The following is a 24,910-nucleotide window of genomic DNA, read 5'->3' as shown; positions in this document are numbered from 1 at the left end:
CATCAATGCAATTCTCAAACTGGAGCCAATAAAAATAAAAAGTTGCATCAGGTACTCATTTTCAGTCTCTTCACCCCCTGTTTTGCCCCACGGAGCAATCTAATTTTTGTTACTAAAAAGCAATTTAAAAATTACACCAGGGGCCAGCCCAGTGGTGTAGTTGTTAAGTTTGAGTGCTCTACTTCAGCAACCTGGGGTTTGCAGGTTCGGATGCCAGGTGCAGACCTACACACCACTCATCAAACTATGCTGTGGCAGCGTCCCACATATAAGATAGAGGAAGATTGGCAAAGATGTTAGCTCAGCAACAATCTTCCTCAAGCAAAAAGAGGAAGACTGGCAATAGATGTTAGCTCAGGGCCAATCTGCTTCACCAAAAAAAAAAAAAAAAGAAAAAGAAAAATTAGACTGATGTTAGAGTGTGATGCCCTCTCTTGGCAGATGCATTGAAAGTGATGAAATATCTTCTTATTCAATGTGTCTATCACAACCTGAATATCATCTGAGCTGAATCTTAAGGGTCAGTAATATTAAATTTGGCAAAGTATGAGGCCCAATTCTCAGGTCTTTTCAGATAAAATAAAATAATGGGAGTTTGGAATTCAACTTCTTTATAGTAACAGTGTAGTCCAGAGTACTCTGCAAGATAATTCTAGAGAGATCCTAACTTAGGAACACATATATTTCAATAAGAATAAAGATGGATAACTTCATGTGACACACGTACACACACACCATCTGTGTAACCACAGAAAAGGGAGTATGTATGGCACACCTGTGAGTTGTCACTACAAAATAATGTCAAACTATAATCTGCTCTAAGAAAACATTCTCATTAAATTGTAGTCATACTCATAACGACGTGAGCATGTATGTGTATCCTTAAATGAAGACAATGGGGGAACAATCAAAATTTCATTTTGGTCTAGTCCAGGGTTTCTTAACCTTGGCACCACTGACATTTTAGACTGGATAATTTTGTTGTGCAGGGGCTGACCCGTGCATTGTGGGATGTTCAGCAGGACCCCTGACCTCGACTCAGTAGATGCCAATAGCACCCTCCGAATCGTGACAATCAAAAGTGTCTCCAGACACTGCCAAATGCCACCAGGATCACCTCACTCGAGAAGCCCTGGTCATATGAAATATTATTAGTTGGGGCCATTTCTGTTCTGTCTTTCAGAAGCCACCAATTTACAGACTAAACATTGTACAAATCTATTGCATAAATCTAGACCAGAAATCATAACAAGATGTAAAATTTCCAGATAGCATTTTCAATAGAACTTGATACATGGGTTTTATGGGGCTCATTAATTACATTTTAACAGGGTACTAATGTGAGTGGCACATATTTTAACAATATTTATTTGTGTTTTTTGTTAGCCCTTTCACATTTCTGATGAAGTGTATAGGTAAAAATGCGTTCTTTTTAGGTAATTATTAAATAATAAAATAGCTCAAAAGAGGAAATATATTTAGGGTAGTACATACTGTGAATATTTAACGTAACTCACTCATAGTACATTCTCATTACATTTTTGCTGCTAGATGGGATCAAAATAGCGAATCAGTTCTGCACAGAATCGACACTCTCGATTTCTTAACTTTCAAAGCACCGATATAATCTATTACGTCAACCAGTCACATTTTAACTGCTGATTTCTCTAATAACCTCCATATTCAATTTCATTTAGACATTGTGCTTTACTTCATCTCTGAACATTGTTATGATGACCATTATGCCAATTTGCAAATAAATAATGCACTCACATTTGCAGTCTTTTTGCACTCAAATATAATAATAATGCAAACACAAGCTTTCATGATGCAGACCTAAAAATAGGTTTACGCCCTACATTCTCGGGAGGAGGGAGAGCGGCTCGTGTTAGCTGGACTATGAATCAACACAGTCTAAATTCAACAATGCTTCACACTGTCTACGTAGACTTGACAAAAGGGGAGGAAACCATTCTTATTTGACATTTAAAAAATGAGGGGGACTATCGTTAACATAGACTTGGTTCAACAAATCACAATAATCAGCTGGAGCGTTTTGTATCCTTATTACTCAGTCAGGGATTTTTTTTATCTACCTCATCACCCACTCACTGCCCCTAAATAGGGCAAAAATAAACAATAATTTTTTTTAAAACCTATGGTTCTAATGTCAGTCTTAGGAAGATAGGTGTTCTAATGAAGCCAGTTTGTGTTGCTAGTCACTGACACTTGACCCGGCATCATGTCCTTATCGTACTTTGATTAGTTCCTCAGCTTCAGTGATCTGAGTTCCATCTTATTTTTGAACTGCATCTTCTAGATTTGAACCATGTAAATGTGCTTTACCAACATCTTTTCATCAGCATGTTCCGAGTTGCAAATCCACAGTGTGCTAAAAATATTTCATAGGACGTTTCATTTCTTATTTGTTCTCCAAGCCAACATTAAAAGTAGAATTTCCTCTGTTTTGTTCTGTTTTTTCCAAGTGGCCCATGCAAATCCATGAAATGACTTGACCATTTCCTTTTGGAGTCACGTAGAAAACCTAACAAAAATACCCTGGCTCAGTTCTTTCTGTTTGCATTTGTCCCTAGGAAGTGGGCTGGAGTGAGGGATCCTCACACGGGTCTAGCTGCATTCTCAGTGCACCAATTTTATGAAGATACCAGAGTTGGAGAAATTCCTCTGGCATAGCATGGAAGCCAGAAAAGGGCAAGACGTTGTCGTAGTAGTGGTGGCTGATCGGCTGCTCATGCATATTCACAGAGAAGGGCCAGAAGCCATAGATGGCCACGTCTTCACAGAGGCCCAGGGCTGCGCTCACCAGAAAGAGTCCTGTGGACAGGCGCTTGGCATGGATTCCCCTACTTTTCCAGAACTTTCCAATGCTACGCAGAAAGTTGGGGTTTGCAAAGAGCACTGTTTGATTGGCACCGACATCTGACAGTGTATAATACACCCGGAGGGATGGCTCTGTTCCCGTCTTCATAGAAAAGGCAGGCATGTAGATATAACTGTGGTTATAGATTTTCATGTTGTCCACAAACGTCTTTCTGGACCACAGCAAGTTCTGAAACCTATTAAAGAGAAAAAGGGGCTCAATTAAACCTGGAGAAAAGAAATTCATCAAAACTCACTCTACTGTTCTGACGGCCCTGATAGCTGACATCATTTCATCAAAAAACATGAAGAACACTTGTATTGACAATCTTCTTTGAATTTACCAATTATCTCTCATCCAAGTAGCCTGGCTTCCCCCCATCCCAATATCTTAAACTCAGGTTAAGATTCCCTAATGGGATTCCCTATGAACTGAAGTGCTCTGGACATTTTGTTCTCTTGCGGAAGTTATTTGCCTGGAATGTGAAAATGGTCTAATAGTCATTAATTCACGAGGTTGTTGGTTTTTGGAAAAGATTTTGATAAACATTACTTTTGCAGTCTGACCTAAGCTCAAGACAGATTTCCTCAACTGCAAATGAAAGGAACCACTTCTAAAATACTTCTTCCCATGGAAATTCCACGATTCTCTAAGTATTCCGATTAATCAACGCTATATTATCACTATAATATTACATTGAAAAAGAAAGACTTGTTACTATTATAAGATGATGCTGAGAATTGCCCATACTGCTTGCTCCAAAGAACTCTACTTTTCTATGTTCTCGCAGTTTGGGTTACATAAAGAGAGGCTCTCTAGTTCAAAGGTATTCAACTCAAATTTAGGGTATACATCCTATGTGTCAGGCATTGGGAATTTAAAAATTTAATGGCCCAATTTTTCATCTCAAAAAATTCAAGTCCAGGGGCTGGCTCCGTGGCCGAGTGGTTAAGTTCGCGCGCTCCGCTGCAGGCGGCCCAGTGTTTCGTTGGTTCGAATCCTGGGCGCGGACATGGCACTGCTCATCAAACCACGCTGAGGCAGCGTCCCACATGCCACAACTAGAAGAATCCACAACGAAGAATATACAACTATGTACCGGGGGGTGTTGGGGAGAAAAAGGAAATAATAAAATCTTTAAAAAAAAAAAAATTCAAGTTCAGTTGTGAAAACAAAAATATAAACAAGTACAATGTAATGTTCTAAATGCAACAATTGATATTTGCGTAAAGCACTATGGAATACAGATGAAAAAAAGTAAGTAATTCTGCCTTGGGAGAGGGAGTGGGATCCAAGAAAGTGACAAAGAGGGGATGACATTTAAACACACCTTGTTAGGGGAACAACAGGAAGGACAGCAACTAATCTAGAAGGATCACTGGTCATAGGCGAGGGTGCACGGTGTGCAGAAACAACGAGGATTCATTGCCGCTGGAATGTGCGAGGAGGGAATGGTGGAGGCAGTGTTTGAAGACGAAGCGTGCTATGAAAAACCTTCTATGTCTCTAATTTGTTTGGACTTCTCTCTGTGGTGACGGGGAACCTGCACAGCAGTACTTAGAGTACTTACTATTTGGATTACAAATATTTGATCACTTGTTTAGTTGTCAGTTTGTGTCAAAAAAGGGAACTCTGGTAGTTTAGAAGGTGATCTAGAGAAGTTAAGAAGTTGCTGACATAGCTCAAGTGAAAAAGGGAAAAAGGGGCCAGCCTGGTGGTGCAGTGGTTAAGTGCGCATGTTCTGCTTCTGCGGCCAGGGGTTTGCCGGTTCAGATCCCGGGTGTGGACATGGCACCACTTGGCAAGCCATGCTGTGGTAGGCGTACCACACATAAAACAGAGGAAGATGGGCATGGATGTTAGCTCAGGGCCAATCTTCCTCAGGAAAAAAAAAAAAGAGAGAGAGAGAAAAAGACTAGTGCTTTACAACTTTTGTGTTCTTTCACACAATAGGAGCTGCCCATCTCAGGTTATATGCAGGTGAGGTAGCAGCATCTAAGAATGGAACTGAGCCACAACCAGCAGAGGGAAGTCTGGCCTGACATGTTGGCAGGGCTCATTATAAACATGTGAAACTAAAATTCTGAATAAACAAAGCCAGAGGATTTTATGCAGCAATCAGTATTATTAACTCTGCCTGCCAAGAAAGGTGTCTTTATCAAACCCAAAGGAAGGGAAATCTCAAGTTCTTTTTCATGTCCTTGATCTATCAGCCTGACTTAGCAATTTCCTCTGGGCCCCGAAGCGATAAAACAAGGTTTTCAGGTAGAATCACTATCCTAGGCGAAGCCATGGAAGCACATTTCACCATATTCTGGAGCTGGGCCGGCCTCTCCAACACAAATTCCTGCTTCCCAACTTCAATAAGATCTGCTTGGTATTCTTTTATTCTCTTCCTTGCCCACCCATATCTTCTGCTCTCTTCCTAATGCACTAATGCTTTTGCAACCACGTACACACACCCTACAGATAAGCTCCCACTTCATGTGAACCGTGGTTCTCAAACTTCAGTCAGAGTAACCTGATATCACAGGTTCCTGGGTTCTGATGAGAGTAATCCAGGAGCTGAATTCTTATCCAGTACTCGCTGGTGACTCTAATGCAGATGTCCAGGAGATATACTTATGCAGAAGATCACAGCTATCTGCCTCTCTGCGTCTATCCCTCAACATCTCTTTCTTTGTATCTTCTTATTTTATTCTTGCTGCCATCCTAAGAGGAAGAAGTGCTCCCTCCTCTCCTCTGTGTCTTGGAACACGCTGTTTCACGTTTTCTAAAGAACTCATGTTCTAAAGTGGGTCTCTCCTCTTTAAAACATTCAACCTCGCCATCTCCACTGAATTATTCCCTTCTGTCTTTTAAACGTGGTTAGAACTTAAGAGAAAATTCATCATATGCTCATATTGTTCCAAAAGTTACATTCTAGTTCTTTCATTTCACCATCAACTTCTAGAGTCTAATTTGCATACTTTTTTTTTCTTTTGGGGTGAGGAAGATTGGCCCAGAGCCAACATCTGTTGCCAATCTTTCTCTTTTTCCAAAGGAGTATTATCCCTGAGCTAACATCTGTGCCAATCTTCCTCTGTTTTTTTGTATGTGGGATGCTGCCACAGAATGGCTTGATGAGTGGTGTGTAGATCCACACCTGGGATCTGAACCCATGAACCCCAGGGCCGCTGACATGGAGTGTGGGAACTTAACCACTATGCCACCCGGCCAGCTCCTAAGTGGTATACTTCTACTGCTCTCCTCTCTTGCTTCCATTCCCTTCTTATTGCTGTGCAGAATAGCTCCTGTTCCACAGGGCTCTGCTGGCTGATGGAATGTATCTCCATTTCTGTAGTGAACTACATACTAATGAGAATTACAGACAAGTCCAATAAAATCAGGGCCACCGATTTTGTGTTCCCCGTCTTAAAGCTGACTGATTATTCTTGAAAGGAGGTAGTCTTCCTTTCTTGAGTTTTAACTTCGAAAAGGAACACACATCTTGAATTTACTATAGTCTTAATTTTATTAACACTGTTAAAGAACCAGCCAATATATTACATTTTACTATTTTTATCTATCCTATTCTTCAACAAACGACATTACTTAAGAACTCAATTCAATTCAATAATATTCATGGCATATCTAATATCTCTAATGTTATCCTGATCAAGAGTTTAATAGGAGTGGTTTTGAATTTTACTAAATTATTACAAAATGCAACTGGAATTATAAAAGAGTGGCGGATCCAGCTTATCTCTCCAGTATATCTCTCCAGCTTCATACTCAGCTACTCTCTATTGCCCTCATCCTATGCTCCAGCCATTTCTGTGTGTGCACCTGTCCACATCCTTCAGCATATATAGTTTCCTTTTTTCTCATCCCTTCATTGCTCTGGTGAAGTCCTGCCAATACATTCAGACTCAACTTAAGCTTGTCCTTCTAAAGCTTATTCCTTCTTTCCAACTTAAGCTTTCAAAAGAGTCTTCTTGGAACTCCTCAACATGAACTGATCATACTCTCCAAGACTGTGTACTTCGTGAAGACAAGGGACAAGTCTTATTCATCTTTTAATTTTTATAACCTAGCTCAGAATAGTTGTATACCATATGAATGGAAAACTATTAAATAATAATTGAAAAAGAAGAAAAATGAAAACAGAAGAGCCCATGAATTATTAAAAATAGAAATGACTGGGCTGGCCTGTTGGCATAGTGGTTAACTTCACGCACTCTCCTTCAGTGGCCCGGGGTTCCAGGTTCAGATCCCAGGTATGGACCTGCGCACCACTTATCAGGCCATGCTGTGGTAGGTGTCCTGCATATAAAGTAGAGGAAGATGGGCACAGTGTTAGCTCAGGACTAATCTTCCTCGAAAACAAAAAAGAAAGAAAATAGAAATGATTAATATATAATGAATATAGACATGAAATAGAAAGAATATATCAATAGAAAGGGCAGAAAGCACAGAAATACAGCACATTTTACAAATTAATTCCAAACATAACAATATAGAGAAAACTGATGAAATTTTAAAAATTAGTTAATAAATGATATCAAGATAACTAGTTAACAATTTGGAAATTTAAAGGGGAATAGATTCATACTTGACAAGAAAACTACAAAATAATTTCAAGATAAGTAAGATAAATATTTACATTCTGCATTACAAGAAAAACTAAACAAAATGAGTGTGTGAACTTAGACATTTGCAAAATATCTTTCTATGAAGGAAAGTATTGACAAAATTGATTGTGTCAAGACGTGAACTTTCATTACCATGAAAAATAATTAAGCTAAAATAAAAAGGGAATGACTCTGAAAAATATTTTCAGGAAATATGACAAATAGAAGATTAATATTGATAACATCATAGAGTCTAAATATATTGATATGAAATATGACAAAAACACAATCTACAAGAAATTGCAATTAATAAAATTGTTAAAATGTTCAGTTTCAGGTTGCTAGTTAAGATGCAAACTGAATAGAATCAGGACAGGTAACGGTCTAGCTTTTCCCTCCTATAGCAAATCTCTAGAAATGAGAGAAAAGATGTATTTAAAAATCTACATCCAGCCTCAAAAAAGAAAAGAAGGTAAATTCTCAGTGAATCCCCAAATCTGAGCTACCTCTGAAAACAGACAGCTTACAGAAGGAAACCAGAGGATAAACTAACTTGCCGGGCATTGCTCTAAAAGGTAGCAGCGCCCGAGGCCCAAAGGCAGGAGATCCCGGAGAAGGTGGGTGTCTTGGAACGATCAACAGGTTATTGTTCAGATCATGGGGCAGCAGGGACATCCAGGTGGGTTGAACCCTAAAATCCTGCACTGGTCAGTTATCACTGTGTGTCTGTCGGGGGGACGGATGTCAGCCTCTCGGGAGGATCAGTGGCTATGTGCCCAGACCTGGCCAAGCCCATGGGAAACTGGGGATTCTTTTCAGCTCATACAATATTGGCAGCCAGGCTTATAGTTCCCAACTAGAATATTGACATTGACCGGCCCAAGATAAAAGACATATAGATAATGACATTTGGGAGTCACCCAAGAGAAAGCCACCTTGCCACCTTCTCAACCAAGAGTGAAGCCCACCTGCGGCAGGTCCAGCCTCTGCACAGAGCTTCCAGTTACCAAACAAGAGATAACCAGATCAGAAGACGCCAACGGAAAGCCTCCAACACAAGACTCAGAGGACACAATGGAAGAAGAAAAGAACTCAGAGGAAACCAAGGTCATTCAAAGGGCAGAAGAAAACTCTTAAAAATCTCTCATTAGCCTGTTTAGAAATACTGATAATTATTGCATCCATGAAGTAAGACTGAGATGCTACAAGAAAGAAAGGAACATTTAGGTAATAAGAAAGAGTTATGGGCAATGAAAAAAGAAAACAGATTCTGGTAAAGGAAGGCTCCAGGAAAACAGCTACACAGCATGCCTAGAAAGCCATTAATCAGATTCTAGTGAGAGAAAAAGACAGTTCCTGAAAGGATGTCTCAACGACAACAAAAAAGTGTCCCTGATAGATTAACATGGCAGTAACGGAAGCAGATCTGCAGCTCTAATGCGAGTCTGGAGATGAGCTAGTGACTGCTGCATGGAAAGACTTTATTTACTCTGGGGAAAAATTAAAAGTTGAACAGGACATTAAACACTCATAATAGGCTTTTTCACTCAGATGTGAACAGTATTTATGTAGACACTAAGGTAAGCACTGACTAATCACTTGGTTGTGATATATCTGCATTGAGAGGTCAAGAAAGCATAAGTGTGTATCGAGGGGGGTGTTGTGAGGAACTCTTTAAGAGAGACAAATCTTTATTTTTCTGTAAGAAATCAATAGATCAATGGAAAACTTTAAAATTGTAATGAGGCATGCTGCTTTAAAATCTAACGAGAAAAATCAGCTGGAGAAGTTGAAAGTCTTGGAACATTACTTGGGTGAGTATGAGATGGGAGATTGCTGCTTTCCATTTTACGCTTTGTCATACTATTTGATTTTGAAAACTACGCACACATATTATGTTGGCAAAAATGGAAATTAAAATTTTTAAATCATAAAAAGATAAAGCAATGTATATTGATCAAATGAATACCACCAAAAAAAATAATAGTTAAGAAACATTATGCCCCTAACAAGACAGTTTTAAAATATATATAGCAAAAAACTGATTAAAATTCAAATAGATAGATATCACAAACCCACAACCATAGCGAGAGTCTTCAATTTAAAAATACCTATCATTTTTAAACAGAGCTAGAAAATTTCTAAAAATGACCACACATTATGTCACAAAAGAAAATATATGATATATTATAATTAAATATATTATTTAATATATTAAATATTTAATATATGTATATTACTTAACTATTAATTAAATTAATAATTAACATAATTAATAATTATATAATATAATTTATATAATATGATTAATACATTGCAATGTTACATAATATAATTTCTATATTATAATTAATAATTATAATATATAAATATAATAGTTATATTTATTAATAATTATTTAATATATTGAATATATTAACACAACTAACATCATGTGGGTAATATCTGATCAAAAACGTAATAAAATGAGAAGTCAACAACATGAAAATAGACACACTGAACTGGAATTTTTTTAAAAAACATATTTTAAGTGTGTTTGTAATGGGTGGGAAATCTCTCAGTATTTGCAGATGTTATACTTACCTATCTAAAATATACAAGAGAACCAAATGAAAAATTATTTACTGGAACCACGAAAGACTTAGACAAGATCAACTTGTAAAAATCCACAGCTAAACTAGGAATAGAGGAGAACTTCTTCAACTTGATAGAGAATATCTACAAAAACCTACACCTAACGTTATACTTTATGGTGACAAACTTGAAGCTTTCCCACTAAGATCAGTAACAAGTCAAGGGGTCTCTAAGTCAAGGATCTCACCACTGCTTTTCAACCCTATACTGGAATTCAATGCTAATAAAATTAGATGAGAAAAGAAAATAAATGGTATCAGACTGGGAAGAAATAAATAAAACTGTCTTCGCAGACGACACAACGTAGAAAATCTGAAAGAAGTGATAAAAATACTCCTGGAACTAATAAGTAATTATAGCAAGGTTGCAAGATAGAAGGCTAATATACAAAACTCAATTGCTTTCCTATATACCAGCAGTAAACAAGTGGAATTTGAAATAAAAAACAATAAAATTTACATTACATACACAAAAATGAAATACTTAGGCATAAATCTAATAAAATATGTACAAGACCCTGTGAAGAATACAAAACTCTGATGACTGAAATCAAGGAACTAAATAAATGGAGAGATATTGAATGTTCATGGATAGGAAGATTCAATATTGTCAAGATGTCAGTTCTTCCCAACTTCATCTATAGATTCAATGCAACCTCAATCAAAATCTCAGCAAGTTATTTCATGTATAACAACAAACTGATTTTAAAATTAATATGGAGAAGGAAAAGACTAAGAATAGCCAATACAATATTGAAGGAGAAGAACAAAGTCGCAGGACTGACAATATCTGACTTTAAGACTTACTGTAAAGCTACAGCAAACAAGAGAGCATGGAATTGACAAAATAATAGACAAATAGATCAGTAGAACAGAATAGAGAGCCCAGAAGTAGACACATATAAATACAGTGGATCTTTGACAAAGGAGCAAAGGCAATACAATGGAGCAAAGATAGTCATTTCAACAAGTGGTGCTAGAACAAATGGACGTCCACTTGCAAAAAAATGAATCTAGACACAGACCTTATATTCTTCACAAAAATTAACTCAAAATGGAGCATAGATCTAAATGCAAAAGGCAAACCTATAAAACTTCTAGAAGATCACAGGAGAAAACCTAGATGACCATGGCTATGGCAATGAGTTTTTAGATACAACATTCAAAGGCTCAGTCTATGAAAGAAATAATTAATAAGCTGGACTTCCTTAAAATTAAAAACTTTTGCTCTGTGAAAGACAATGTCAAAAGAATGAGAAGACAAGCCACAGCTTAGGTGAAAATATGTGCAAAAGACACAGCTGATGAACTGTTATCCAAAATATACAAAGAACTCTTTAAAACTCAACAATAAAAAACAAATAACTTGATTAAAAATGAACCAAAAACTAACAGACACCTTACCAGATGGCAAATAAGCATATGAAAAGATGCTCCACATCATCTGTCATCAGAGAAACACAAATTAAAACAACGAGATGCCGCTACACACCTACAGAATGGCCAAAATCCAAAATACTAACAACACTGAATGCCTGAGAGGATGTGGAGCAACAGAAACTTTCATTCATTGCTGGTGGGAATGCAAAATGGTACAGCCACTTTGAAAACAGTTTGGTTTCTTACAAAATTAAACATACTTTTACCATATCATCCAGCAATCATGCTCCTTAGTATTTACCCAAAGGTGTTAAAAACTTATGTCCAAAGTCAACTTACATAAATCAGTTGCATTTCCATACTCTAATCACTAACTAACAGAAAGAACTCAAGGATACAATCCCATTCCCAATTGCAACAAAAAGAATAAAATATCTTGGAATAAATTTAACCAAGGAAGTGAAAGACCTATACAATGAAAACTATAAGGCTTTCCTGAAAGAAATTGATGATGACATAAAGACATTCCATGCCACATGGATTGGAAAAATAAACGTTGCTAAAATGTCCATACTATCTAAAGTAATCTACAGATTCAATGCAATCCCAATCAGAAACCCAATGACGTTATTCACAGAAATAGAACAAAGAATCTATGGGGCAATAAAAGACCCCGCATTGTTAAAGCAATTCTGAGAAAAAAGAAGAAAGCTGGAGGCATCAAATTCCCTGACTTCAAAATATACTACAAAGCTATAGTAATCAAAACCCCATGGTACTGGTACAAAAACAGGCACACAGATCAATGCAACAGAACTGAAAGCCCAGAAATAAAACCACGCATCTATGGACAGCTAATCTTCAACAAAGGATCTGAGAACATACAATGGAGAAAAGAAAGTCTCTTCAACAAATGGTGCTGGGAAAACTGGACAGCCACATGCAAAAGAATCAAAGTAGACCATTCTCTTACACCATTCACAAAAATAAACTCAAAATGGATCAAAGACTTAAAAGTAAGACCAGAAACCATAATATTTCTGGAAGAAAATATAGGCAGTACACTCTTTAACATGAGTCTTAAAAAAACCTTTTCAGACACCATGTCTTCTCAGACAAGGGAAACAATAGAAAGAATAAATAAGTGGGACTTCATCAGACTAAAGACCTTCTACAGGGCAAGGGAAAACAGGATTGAAATAAAGACAACTCAACAACTGGGAAAAAATATTTGCAAATCATATATCCAACAAAGGGTTAATCTTCATAATATGTAAAGGTCTCACACAACTCAACAACAAAAAATCAAACAACCCGATAAAAAATGAGCAGGGGATATAAACAGACATTTCTCCAAAGAAGATATATGGATAGGCAATAGGCACATGAAAAGATGTTCATCATCACTGATGACCAGGGAAATGCAAATAAAAACTACACTAAGATATAACCCTACTTGCGCTAGAATGGCTATAAGAACCAAGACAAAAAATAACAAATGTTGGAGAGGTTGTGGAGAAAAGGAACTTTCATACACTGCTGGTGGGAATGTAAACTGGTGCAGGCACTATGGAAAACAGCATGGAGATTTCCCAACAAATTAAAAAGAGAAATACCATATGACCCAACCATCCCACTACTGGGTATCTATCCAAAGAACTTGAAGTCAGCAATTCAAAGAGACTCATGCACCCCTATGTTCACTGCAGCATTATTCACAATAGCCAAGACGTGGAAGCAATCTAAGTGCCCACTGACTGATGACTGGATAGAGAAGATGTGGTGTATATATACAATGTAATACTACTCAGCCATAAAAAATGATAAAATCATCCCATTCACAACAACATGGACAGATCTTGAGGGTATTATGTTAAGTGAAATAAGCCAGATATAGAAGGACAAACACTGTATGATTTCACTCATATGTGGAGGATAAACAAACATATGGACAAAGAGAACAGATTAGTGGTTACTAGGGGTAAGAGGGGTGGGGTGTGGGCACAAAGGGTGAAGGAGAGCACCTATAAGATGACTGGCAAATAATAATGTACAACTGAAATTTCACAATGTTGTAAACTGTCATAACCTCAGTTAAAAAAAACTTATGTCCACACAAAAACTTGCACAGATATGTTTATAGCAGCTTTATTCATAATTGCTAAAACTTGGAAGCAACCAAGATGTCACTCAGTAGGTGAATGGATAAAGAAACTGTATTATACCCATGCAATGGCATATGATTCAGCACTAAAAAGAAATGAGCTATCAAGCCATGAAAAGACAGGGAGGATCCTTAAGTGCATATTATTAAGTGAAAGAAGCCAATTTGAAAAGACCACATACTATATGATTCCAACTATATGACATTCTGGAAAAGGCAAAACTATGGAGACAGTAAAAAGATGAGTGGCTGCCAGGGGTGGGAAGGGGAGAGAACGATGAATAGGTAGAGCACAGAGGATTTTTAAGGCAGTGAAAATACTCTGTATGATACATAATGGTGGATACATGTCATTATCCAATTTGTCCAAACCCAGGGAATGCACAAGACCAAGAGTGAACTGTAATATAAATTATGGACTTCGGGTGATTATAAGGTATCAATGTAGGTTCATCAATTGTGACAAATGTACTACTCTGGTGGGGGATGTTGATCATGGGAGAGGATACGCATGTGTAGGATAGGGGGTATATGGGAAATCCTTGTACTTTCCTCCCAATTTTGCTGCAAATCTAAAACTGCTCTTAAAAAACAGCCTTAAAAAAACCCCACAGCTTCCCTACACCACAACAATCACATATTAGAAAAATATAATAAAACAAAGATTTCACTTGTAATAGTAACAATGCCCCCAAACACCTTGAAATAAACCTAAAAATAAATATACAACATTTTTATAAAGCCAATAATGAATATAGAAAGGTGTCTCCCCAAATAAATTTATAGGTTCAATGCAATCTCAACCAAAATTCCAATATTATTTTAAAATAAAATTTGATATGATGATTCTGAAAGCCAGATAAAAGGTAAATCAGTATATATACTCAAGGCAATTTTAAATGAAAGAATGACAGAGAGAGAATTTAACTTACCAAACATCAAAACTGATTATAAAACTATAGTAATAAAAATACAACAGAGCTCATGCAAGAACAGAAAATATAGAATCCAGAAACGGAACTAGGTATATTTGGGAATTTCCTATATGATAAAAGTCACATTTCAAACCAATTCATAAAAAATCAACTATTCCATAAATTACAGTGAGTCCACTGGCTAGCCAAATAATAAAAACTAAGACCAATTCCTACCTCACACTGTTCAGAAAATTAAGTTCCAGATGAAATAAAGATAGATTATAAAATTAGAAGAAAATAGAAGAACATATTTTTAAGACCTTGGGATAAAAAAGCTTTGTTAATAAGGCACTAAAAGCAAAATCCATAAAGGAAAAGATTGATAACCATGACTGCTTCAAAATTAAAGACTTCTACAAGACAAAAGTTATATCACTAAGGAGACAAGCAGTAATAGACTCATCTTCAGAGTGGATTAAAGATGGCAGTGTGAGCAGACGTTGAACTCGTCTCCTCCCATGAACACAACCAGGTTACAACAATTTCTGGAAGAATTACCCTGGATTGAAAACTGAAAACTGGATAAGAAGAACCCCCACGACAAGGGACAGTCCTGACGAAGGCAGAAGAGGCAGTAATTACTGCTGGAGAGGAAAAAAGCCACTTTGGGAGCAGCAGAGCTTCTCAGCTGGCCAGGAGGGAGAGCCCTAAGGTACGCAGCCCTCCCTGGAGGAGTGAGGTCTGGAGCGGGGGCAATGCTGCTATAAGCATCCTTTGGACTCAGCCCAACTGAGACGGCGGTCTTACTGTCTGGCTTTACTGGCTATTGACTGCAGCGGGGACACCCCCAGAAAAGCTATCTGCCGAAAGCCAAAAAGACCTGGGTCTTAAAGGGCCCACACACAAACTCACTCATTGCAGCAACCTAAAATCACCAGAGAGAAGGCTGACAGTCCTTTGGTGAAACGAGACTCACTGGGTGGGCTCTGGGGGCATCTTGGTGAGAGGAGGGACTTCTCTGGAGACTGAGACATTGGTGGGGGCCATTATTCTGAGCTGGTTCAGGCGTGCTGATAGGACACACCAGTGGGGGCCATTGAAGTTCATCCCCTGGGCTGTTAGCTCAGGGGTCTGCCATGCCCACTAGAGCACAGATTTAATCCAGTTCAGCCAGGGCAGGCAACCACCCCAGGGACTGGACCCACTTAACAGCAAGCCCTCAGGCTACTTTTTAGCCTGCATTGATTGGGTGCCTTGATCCTCTACAGGCAGGCAAGGGTGTCTGCCTCTGTCGGGCAGCGCCTGTGTGAAGACCAGGTGAACTGTGGGGGGCAATGGTGGAGAGGTGGGGGCCCCTGCAGTGTGGCATCGGGGTATGCTCCAGGGGGCTGAGAAGGGTGCATGGACCAGGACTGTGTTGACAGTGTATGTGGTTTTGTGGTGGGTGAGGCTTACCAGCACCAGAAGACTTGTGCTTCACAAATAGACATAAAAAGGATCAGCCCCACCTTCCAAAGCCTGAAACAACTGAGTGCCCCCATGCCAAGGGCTAGCCCCACTCAGCTGCACTCCTAAGAGAACTGACAACAGCCTTGTTGGCCTGAGGCCTATCACAACTATAAGCCCCTGAGCCTAGCAACCAGCTACACTGGGTACCAACCCAATTAATAGGAAACTGCAATAAGAGAGTGTTGATAGACTTTGTAGCCAACAGAGCTGAGGCTTCCCAAACGGGATTTACAAACAGCTGGCCAGGGAAGGAAAGATCAGACTCCCTGGGTACCTGCAGTGGGAGCAACCCTGCCACAGCAGAAGGAAACAAGTAGCCCACAAAGGGGTCACTCTTGGCTCTTGTGGACTGTTGACCAGAGGGAAGCACACTGCTGGGCCTCATAAGGCATCTCATACATAACGCCACTTCTCCAAGATCAGGAGACTACTACAAAGAAAATAGCACAGAGAAAGAGTCATAATAAGGAAGCAAAGGAATACTTTCCAAGCAAGGGAACAGTACAAAACCCCAGAAAAAGGACTAAGTGAAACAGAAACTAGTGACATACTTGACAAAGAGTTCAAACAAAATATCATGAGGATGCTCACAGATATGTGGAGAGGAATGGATGAACACAGTGAGCACATCAGCAAAGAACTGGAAGATATGAAAAAAAACCAATCAGAAATGAAGAATACAATACTCGAAATGACAAAGTCACTAGAGGGACTCAATAGCAGAGTGGAGGAAGCAGAAGAACAGATCAGCGAGCTAGACAAAAGACTAGAGGAAATCACCCAAGCAGAACAGAAAGGAGAAAAAAGAATTAGACAGAATGAGAACAGTGTAAGGGAACTCTGGGTCAATATCAAACGTGCTAACATTCGGATTATAGGGGTCCCAGAAGGCGAAGAGAGAGACAAAGGGGTAGAAAATTTATTTGTAGAAATAATAGAGGAAAATTTTCCTAACCTGAGGAAGGAAACAGACATCCAAGTTCAGGAAGCACAGAGAGCTCCAAATAAGAGAAGCTCAAAAAGGCCCAAACCAAGACATACAATAATCAAAATGTCCAAAACTAAAGACAAAGAGAGAATCCTAAAAGCAGCAAGAGAAAGGCCACAAGTGACATATAAAGGGAAGCCCATCAGGCTATCAGTGGATTTCTCAGCCGAGACCCTACAGGCGAGAAGAGAATGGCACGACATATTTAAAGTGCTAAAAGGAGAAAACCTACAGCCAAGAATACTGCATTCATCAAGGTTGTCATTCAGAATGCAAGGAGAGAGAAAGAGCTTCTCAGACAAGCAAAAATTAGAGGAGTTTATCGCCAAGAAACCAGTTCTGCAAGAAATGCTGAAGGGACTTATTTAAGTGGGAAAGCAATGATCACAAACACAGATAAAAAAAATTATCAAAAAACCCCACAAAACAACAACAACAACAAACCAGGCAATAAAATCACTTGTAAGGTAAAAATATAGTAAAGGCAGCAGATCAACTACCTGTGAAGATAATATGAAGGTTAAAAGACAAATGTACTAAAATCACCTATTTCAATGATAAGAGGGTAATGAATAGAGACACACTAAACAAGAGACTATATATGATGTGAAAGACATATAAGGTGGGAGGAGGGGAGTGAAAAATAGAGCTTTTAGAAAGAGGTCAAGCTAGAGTCTATCTACCCAATATAGACTGTTATATGCATAGTATATTAAATAGGATCTTCATGGTAACCACAAATCAGAAACCTATAACAAGCAGGAAAAAGAGTAAGACAAAAGAAATCAAACATATTACTAAAGATAGCCATCAAACCACAAGTGAAGAGAGCAAGAGAAAAACAAAGGAACAGAGAAGAACTACTAAAATACCCAGAAAAAAAAAAGTGACAAGATGGCAATAAATACATATTTATCAATAGCTATTTTAAATGTCAATGGACTAAATGCTCCAATCAAATGCCATAGGGTGGCCAATTGGATAAAAAAACAAGACCCATGTACATGCTGCGTACAAGAGACACACTTCCGACCTACAGACACTCACAAACTGAAAGTGAGAGGGTGGAAAAAGATATTCCATGCAAATTGCAAAGAAAAGAAAGTGAGGGTAGCAATACTTAGACAAAAAAGACTTTAAAACAAAAACTGTAATAAGAGACAAAGATGGGCACTACATAATGATAAAGGGAACAATCCAACAGGAAAATACAACACTTGTAAATATCTATGCACCCAACATAGGAGCACCTAAATATATAAAGCAATTATTAACAGACATAAGAGGAGAAATAGACAGTAATGCAATAATAGTAGGGGACTTTAACACTCCACTTACACCAATGGATAGATCATCCAAACAGAAGATCAATAAGGAAACATTGGCCTTGAAGGAAACATTAGACCAGATGGACTTAGTAGATATATACAGAACATTCCATCCAAAAACCAAAGAATACACATTCTTTTCAAATGCCCATGGAACATTCTCCAGGATTGATCACATATTAGGCCACAAAACAAGTCTCAATAAATTTAAGAAGATCGAAATAATAACTATGTCTCTTTTCTGACCACAAAGGTATGAAACTGGAAATCAACTACAGAAAGAAAAACAGAAAAGACACAAAAATGTGGAGATTGAACAAAATGCTACTCAGCAACGATTGAGTCAATGAAGAAATCAAAAAATTCCTGGAGAAAAATGAAAATGAAAACACGACATGCCACAATCCGTGGGATACAGCAAAAGCGGTTCTACGAGGGAAGTTTATAGCAATTCAGGCCGACCTCAACAAAGAAGAAAAATCCCAAACAGACAATCTAAAAGTGCACCTAAAGGTACTGGAAAAAGAACAGCAAACGAAGCCCAAAATCAGCAAAAGGAAGGAAATAATAAAAATCAGAGCAGAAATAAATGAAATAGAGACTAAAAAAAACAACAGAAAAAATTAATGAAACCAAGAGCTGGTTCTTCGAAAACATAAACAAAATTGACAAACCCTTAGCTAGACTCACCAAGAAAAAAAGAGAGAAGGCTCAAAAAATAAAATCAAAAATGAAAGAGGAGAGATTACAACGGACACCTCAGAAATACAAAAGATAATAAGAGAATACTATGAAAAGCTATATGCCAACAAATTGGATAACCTAGAAGAAATGGATAAATTCTTAGAATCATACAACCTTCCAAAACTGGACCAAGAAGATGTAGAAAATTTGCATAGACTGATCATCAGTAAGGAGATTGAAACAGCAATCAAAAACCTCCCAAAAAATAAAAGTCCAGGACTAGATGGCTTCCCTGGTGAATTCTACCAAACATTCAAAGAAGACTTAATATCTATCCTTCTCAAACTCTTCCAAAAAATTGAAGAGGAGGGGAAGCTTCCTAACGCCTTCTATGAAGCCAACATCATCCTGATACCAAAACCAGATAAGGACAACACAAAAAAAGAAAATTACAGGCCAATATCACTGATGAACATCGATGGAAAAATCCTCAACAAAACACTAGCAAATCGAATACAACAATACATTAAAAAGATCATGATCAAGTGGGTTTCATTTCAGGGAAGCAGGGATGGTTCAACATCTGCAAAGCTATCAACATGATATACCACATTAACAAAATGAAGACTAAAAACCACATGATCATCTCAATAGATGCAAAGAAAGCATTTGACAAGATACAGCATCCACTTATGATAAAAATTCTAAATAAAAGGCTATAGAAAGAAAATACATCAACATAATAAAGGCCATATATGACAAACCCACAGCAAATATCATTCTCAATGGAGAAAAACTGAAAGCTATCCCTCTAAGAACAGGAACCAGACAAGGATGCCCACTGTCACCACTCTTATTTAACATAGTATTGGAAGTCCTAGCCAGAGCAATCAGGCAAGAAAAAGAAATAAAAGGGATCCACATTGGAAAAGAAGAAGTGAAACTGTCACTCTTTGCAGATGACATGATTTTATATCTAGAAAACCCTAAAGATTCTACTAAAAAACTTTTAGAAATAATAAAGGAATACATTCAAGTCGTGGGATACAAAATCAACGTACAAAAATCGGTTGTGTTTCTATACACTAACAATGAAGTAGCAGAGAGAGAAATTAAGAATACAATCCCATTTACAATTGCAACAAAAAGAATAAAATACCTAGGAATAAACCTAACCAAAGAGGTGAAAGATCTGTACACCAAAAACTATAAAACATTCTTGAAAGAAATCGAAGAAGACACAAAGAATTGGAAAGATATTCTGCGCACTTGGATTGGAAGAATTAAGATCATTAAAATGTCCATACTTCCTAAAGCAATCTATAGATTCAACATCATCCCTATCAAAGTTCAAACAACATTTTTCACAGAAATAGAACAAAGAATCCTAAAATTTATATGGAACAATAAAAGACCCCAAATAGCCAAAGGATTCCTGAGAAAAAAGAACAAAGCTGGAGGCATCACACTCCCTGAACTCAAATTATACTACAAAGCCATAGTACCAAAACAGCATGGTACTGGCACAAAAACAGACACACAGATGAATGGAACAGAATTGAGAGCCCAGAAGTAAACCCACACGTTTATGGACAGCTAATATTCGACAAGGGAGCCAAGAGCATACGATGGTGAAAGGAGAGTCTCTTCAATAAATGGTGCTGGGAAAACTGGACAGCCACATGCAAAAGAATGAAAGTAGACCATTCCCTTACACTATGCACAAAAATCAACTCAAAATGGATTAAAGACTTGAATTTAAGACCTGAAACCGTGAGACTTCTAGAGGAAAACATGGGCAGTATGCTCTTTGACATTGGTCAGAGCAGCATATTTTCAAGTCCCACATCTGACCGGACAAGGGAAACAGAAGAAAAAATGAACAAATGGGACTACATCAAACTAAAAAGCTTCTGCACAGCAAAGGAAGCCATCAACAGATGAAAAGACAACCTAATAATTGGGAGAAGATATTTGCAAACCATGTATCAGATAAGGGGTTAATATGCAAAATATACAAAGAACTAATACAGCTCAACACCAAAAAGCCAACAATCCAATTAGAAAATGGGCAAAAGATCTGAACAGACATTTCTCCAAAGAAGATATACAGATGGCCAACAGGCATATGAAAAGATGCTCAACATCATTAGCTATCAGGGAAATGCAAATCAAAACTACAATGAGGTATCACCTCACTCCGGTCAGAATGGCTATAATTAACAAGACAGGAAACAACAAACTTTGGAGAGGATGTGGAGAGAAGGGAACCCTTGTTCACTGCTGGTGGCAGTGCAAAATGGTGCAGCCACTATGGAAAGCAGTATGGAGTATCCTCAGAAAATTAAGGATAGATCTACCATATGATCCAGCTATCCCACTGCTGGGTATTTATCCAAAGAACTTGAAAACACAAATGCATAAAGATACATGCACCACTATGTTCATTGCATCATTATACACAATAGCCAAGACACGGAAGCAACCTAGGTGCCCATCAAGGGACGAATGGATAAAGAAGATGTGATATTTATACACGATGGACTACTACTCAGCCATAAGAAACAACGAAATCCAGCCATTTGTGACAACATGGATGGACCTTGAGGGTATTATGCTGAGTGAAATAAGTCAGAGGGAGAAAGTTAGATACCATATGATCTCACTCATAAGTAGAAGATAAAAACAATGACAAAACAACAACAACAACAAGAACAACAAAAGACTCATCTTCAGCTGGGAAGCAATGGTGAGGTATATGGATTGAGACTGAGAGAAAATGTTTACAATATATATAACAATGGATTGTATCCAGAATACAAACAATAAAAATCAGTGACATGCAAATGACACAACAGAAGAAGAGACAATGATACAGAACTGTCAAGTCTGAGATGAAGACATTCAAAGGGCCAATGTACATATTAAAACATGTACAACCTCACTAGCATTAAAATTATAAATTTATATCGTTTTATTATGCCAATTAAAACTACAGTGAAATAACAGTTTCCCACATATCCAATCGGTAAAAATTAAGGAACACGGTAATAAGAAGTATTATAAAGAGTGTGAAAAACGAGGACTTCTATGCTTCAAATGGGAGTCTGACTTGTTAGACATTTCAGAAGGTGATGGGGCATTTTCAACATGCACACCTACTGACCGAGCACTTCCACTTCTCAGCTGGTACCTCTGATATTTCCAGAACATCCTCCTTCACTTCTCTTAGGTCTTGGCCCAAATGAAAGCACCTCAAAGGAGCCTTTCCTGACCACCTCATCTCTCACATTTGTTGCATTTCTTCATAAAACCTATCACTACGTGAGATTTTATTATATATGTATGTCTTTGTTTATTGTTTGTGTCTTCTTGAATGTAGATGAGGAGGACCTTGTTTTGTTTACTGCTAAATGCACAGCACCAAGAAGGGTGCCTGGCTCATGGCACTAAGTAAATACTCATGAATGTTGGCTGAAGTATGGAGAAAATTAGAAACAACCTAAATGTCCATCATGAAGGGAATGGCAAAACATACTATGGATACAAGGCCATTCTTTTACTGAAATGGAAATAGCTCCAAGAAAAAATGTTACGCAAAAAACAAAGAAGTTACAGAATTACTTCTGCCATTTGTAAAGTGGATTATTACACAGGATAAAGATATGTATTTTCGATAGTTACACATACATATGTAAATGCATGGGAAAATGTTGGAAAGATACACACTCGGCTGAAAATAAAGGTTACCTCTGGGGAGCGCAGTGGTATGTGGGTGCAGGTAGAAGGTCAATGGGAACTTTAGCGTCATCCCGAATGTTTTCTTTCTTTAGAAGGTGAACCATTTATGTGTCAACTTGTGGTATTAAATATTTCCCTTTGAAAGGTCAGGCACCTTAATAGCTACACAAATGCAAAGTGAAACAATTGTGGGTTTCTAGCTTACTCTTTTCAACAGAACAATTATTGAGGACTATGGTGTAATTTTACTCTTTTTAATTTTTTAATATTATTATAATATTGTCTGTACCATATAAAACACACAAAAAAATCACAAATGTTCAAGTTAATTTATATCTTAAGCATATTTCATTTTAAAAGTTCACTTCTTCTCCAAAGGATATTTGTTCTAATTTTTTTCTCTATGATAACTTCTCTTTGAACACTTTCCTTATTATTTACTTTCTGTTCAAATGTTTCAGCAATTTTCCAGTGGGTTAACTCATTTCCTCATATTATTTACTTGCTTTTCTAATATTTGGGACCATTTGCTGTGTTCACAGAGGCTCACTGTCATTTTTCTTTCTTTTTGTGCAGCTGTTTGTTTACCCAGCTGTTGCTTCCTTTTCCTCTGCCAATGAACATTAATTTTGTGTTGATTTACAACACTTCTTCCTCCCTACCTTCTTATCTTATGGAGGTGTCTCTTCCACAGGAAAATATTTTACCAGCTGGCAAACAACACATCATACCAAGCTCTTCCATTTGTACATAGTACATATTAAAATATGCCCCCAGAATGCAAACTTTTAAAATATTTGCAGAGTGGGGGCTCCACACCTAGACTGACGATGTTGCTAAGAGGAGAGAAATTTAGAACAGGCCTTTCAGAGATGGATGTATCTGAACTGAATGTTGAAGAATGAGTAGACGTTAGCTATGTAAAGAGAGTTGAGGAGAAAGAGCATTCTTGGCTGAGAGAGCAGTGTGGGCAAGGGCATGGAGGTGAGAGAGGAAGGTGTTCAGGGAAATGCAAACAATTTAATATGGTAAAGCTTTAGAGCCTTGGGAGTAGCTAGAGATGAGACTAGCCTGGTGCACAGGACAGAGTGGAAGAAGGACCAACTGCCAATCAAGGTTGAGATTTTACCCATAAGGAAAAATGGAGACTAATTAGCATGCACTAGTCTGTGGGGGAAATGATGAAGGTCTTGCCAGAGGGGTTGTAGACGAGGAAGGAGAAGCCGACTTCGGTGACTGGGAGGAGCAGGACTAATGTTCAGCTGGGAAGCAATGGTGAGGTATATGGAGAAGTGTCCTTTCTGATTTAGTATCAATTCTGTTCCAGTTGTTAAATATGTGTCCTTCCTAAATGTGAGGGCAGTTTCCGTTTGGGAAGTTGGGTGGCTTGGACTTCTGGTGGCTCCTTTCAGCATGATACGCAGCACAGTAGGAGAAGGTGGTTTGAAGGGAAAGATTATTACCCAGTTTTGGACATGTTGGGCCACCCATGGACATGAGATCACTCAGAAGAACAGTGGGCCAACATACAAAACCCTGCCAAATTATAGCATTAAATGGTGGGCAAAGGGGGGAGAGTTAGTGCAAGGGGTAGACAGGCAGAGACGTGAGAGGATACCAGGAGAGTGTTCAACAACAGAAGGAGAAAATTGTTTCAGAAGTTTCTCAACAGTGGTAAATGCTGAGGAGAGAACAAGTGAAATAAAGACAGAATATGCTACTTGGAGATTTAGCAACATGAAAGTTTTAGTGGCATGAGCTATTTCAGTAAAATACAATCTAGACCAAGAGCTGAAAACTCAACTGTGTATGGGGGCCAAGCAGGTTAGGAAAATATGTGAAGCAGCCAAGTATAAGACAAGAGGGAGTGGATCTGGAAATTCAATGTACATGTCTCAACTAAAGGATTTCAAATTAAAAAGAAAAAAAAGTAGTAGCGAAGCAAAACAATTACACAGGTTTGGCAACAAGTTTGATGTCAACCCTCAAAACTTATTCAAAATTCCAAACGACAATGAGACCACGGAATCGCAAATCCCTTTGGAGCAGGTGACAAAAAGTAGTTATATATG

General features: G+C 38.0%; 1 protein-coding gene across 1 annotated transcript in view; it reads right to left on the bottom strand.

The window, feature by feature from the left end:
- Positions 1–354: 354 nt before the first annotated feature.
- Positions 355–24,910, bottom strand: part of ST8SIA1 (ST8 alpha-N-acetyl-neuraminide alpha-2,8-sialyltransferase 1) — a 151,676-nt gene continuing 127,120 nt past the window's right edge. Inside the window, exon 5 of the mRNA XM_046678519.1 lies at positions 355–3,077. Coding sequence (XP_046534475.1) covers positions 2,591–3,077 — 487 coding nt within the window. The 3' untranslated portion in view covers positions 355–2,590. The remainder of the gene's footprint in view (positions 3,078–24,910) is intronic.

This window comes from Equus quagga, chromosome 1 (assembly GCF_021613505.1).
Source record: "Equus quagga isolate Etosha38 chromosome 1, UCLA_HA_Equagga_1.0, whole genome shotgun sequence".
In the NCBI taxonomy this organism is placed as follows: Eukaryota; Metazoa; Chordata; class Mammalia; order Perissodactyla; family Equidae; genus Equus; species Equus quagga.
This window is presented reverse-complemented; position numbering and strand designations above follow the sequence as displayed.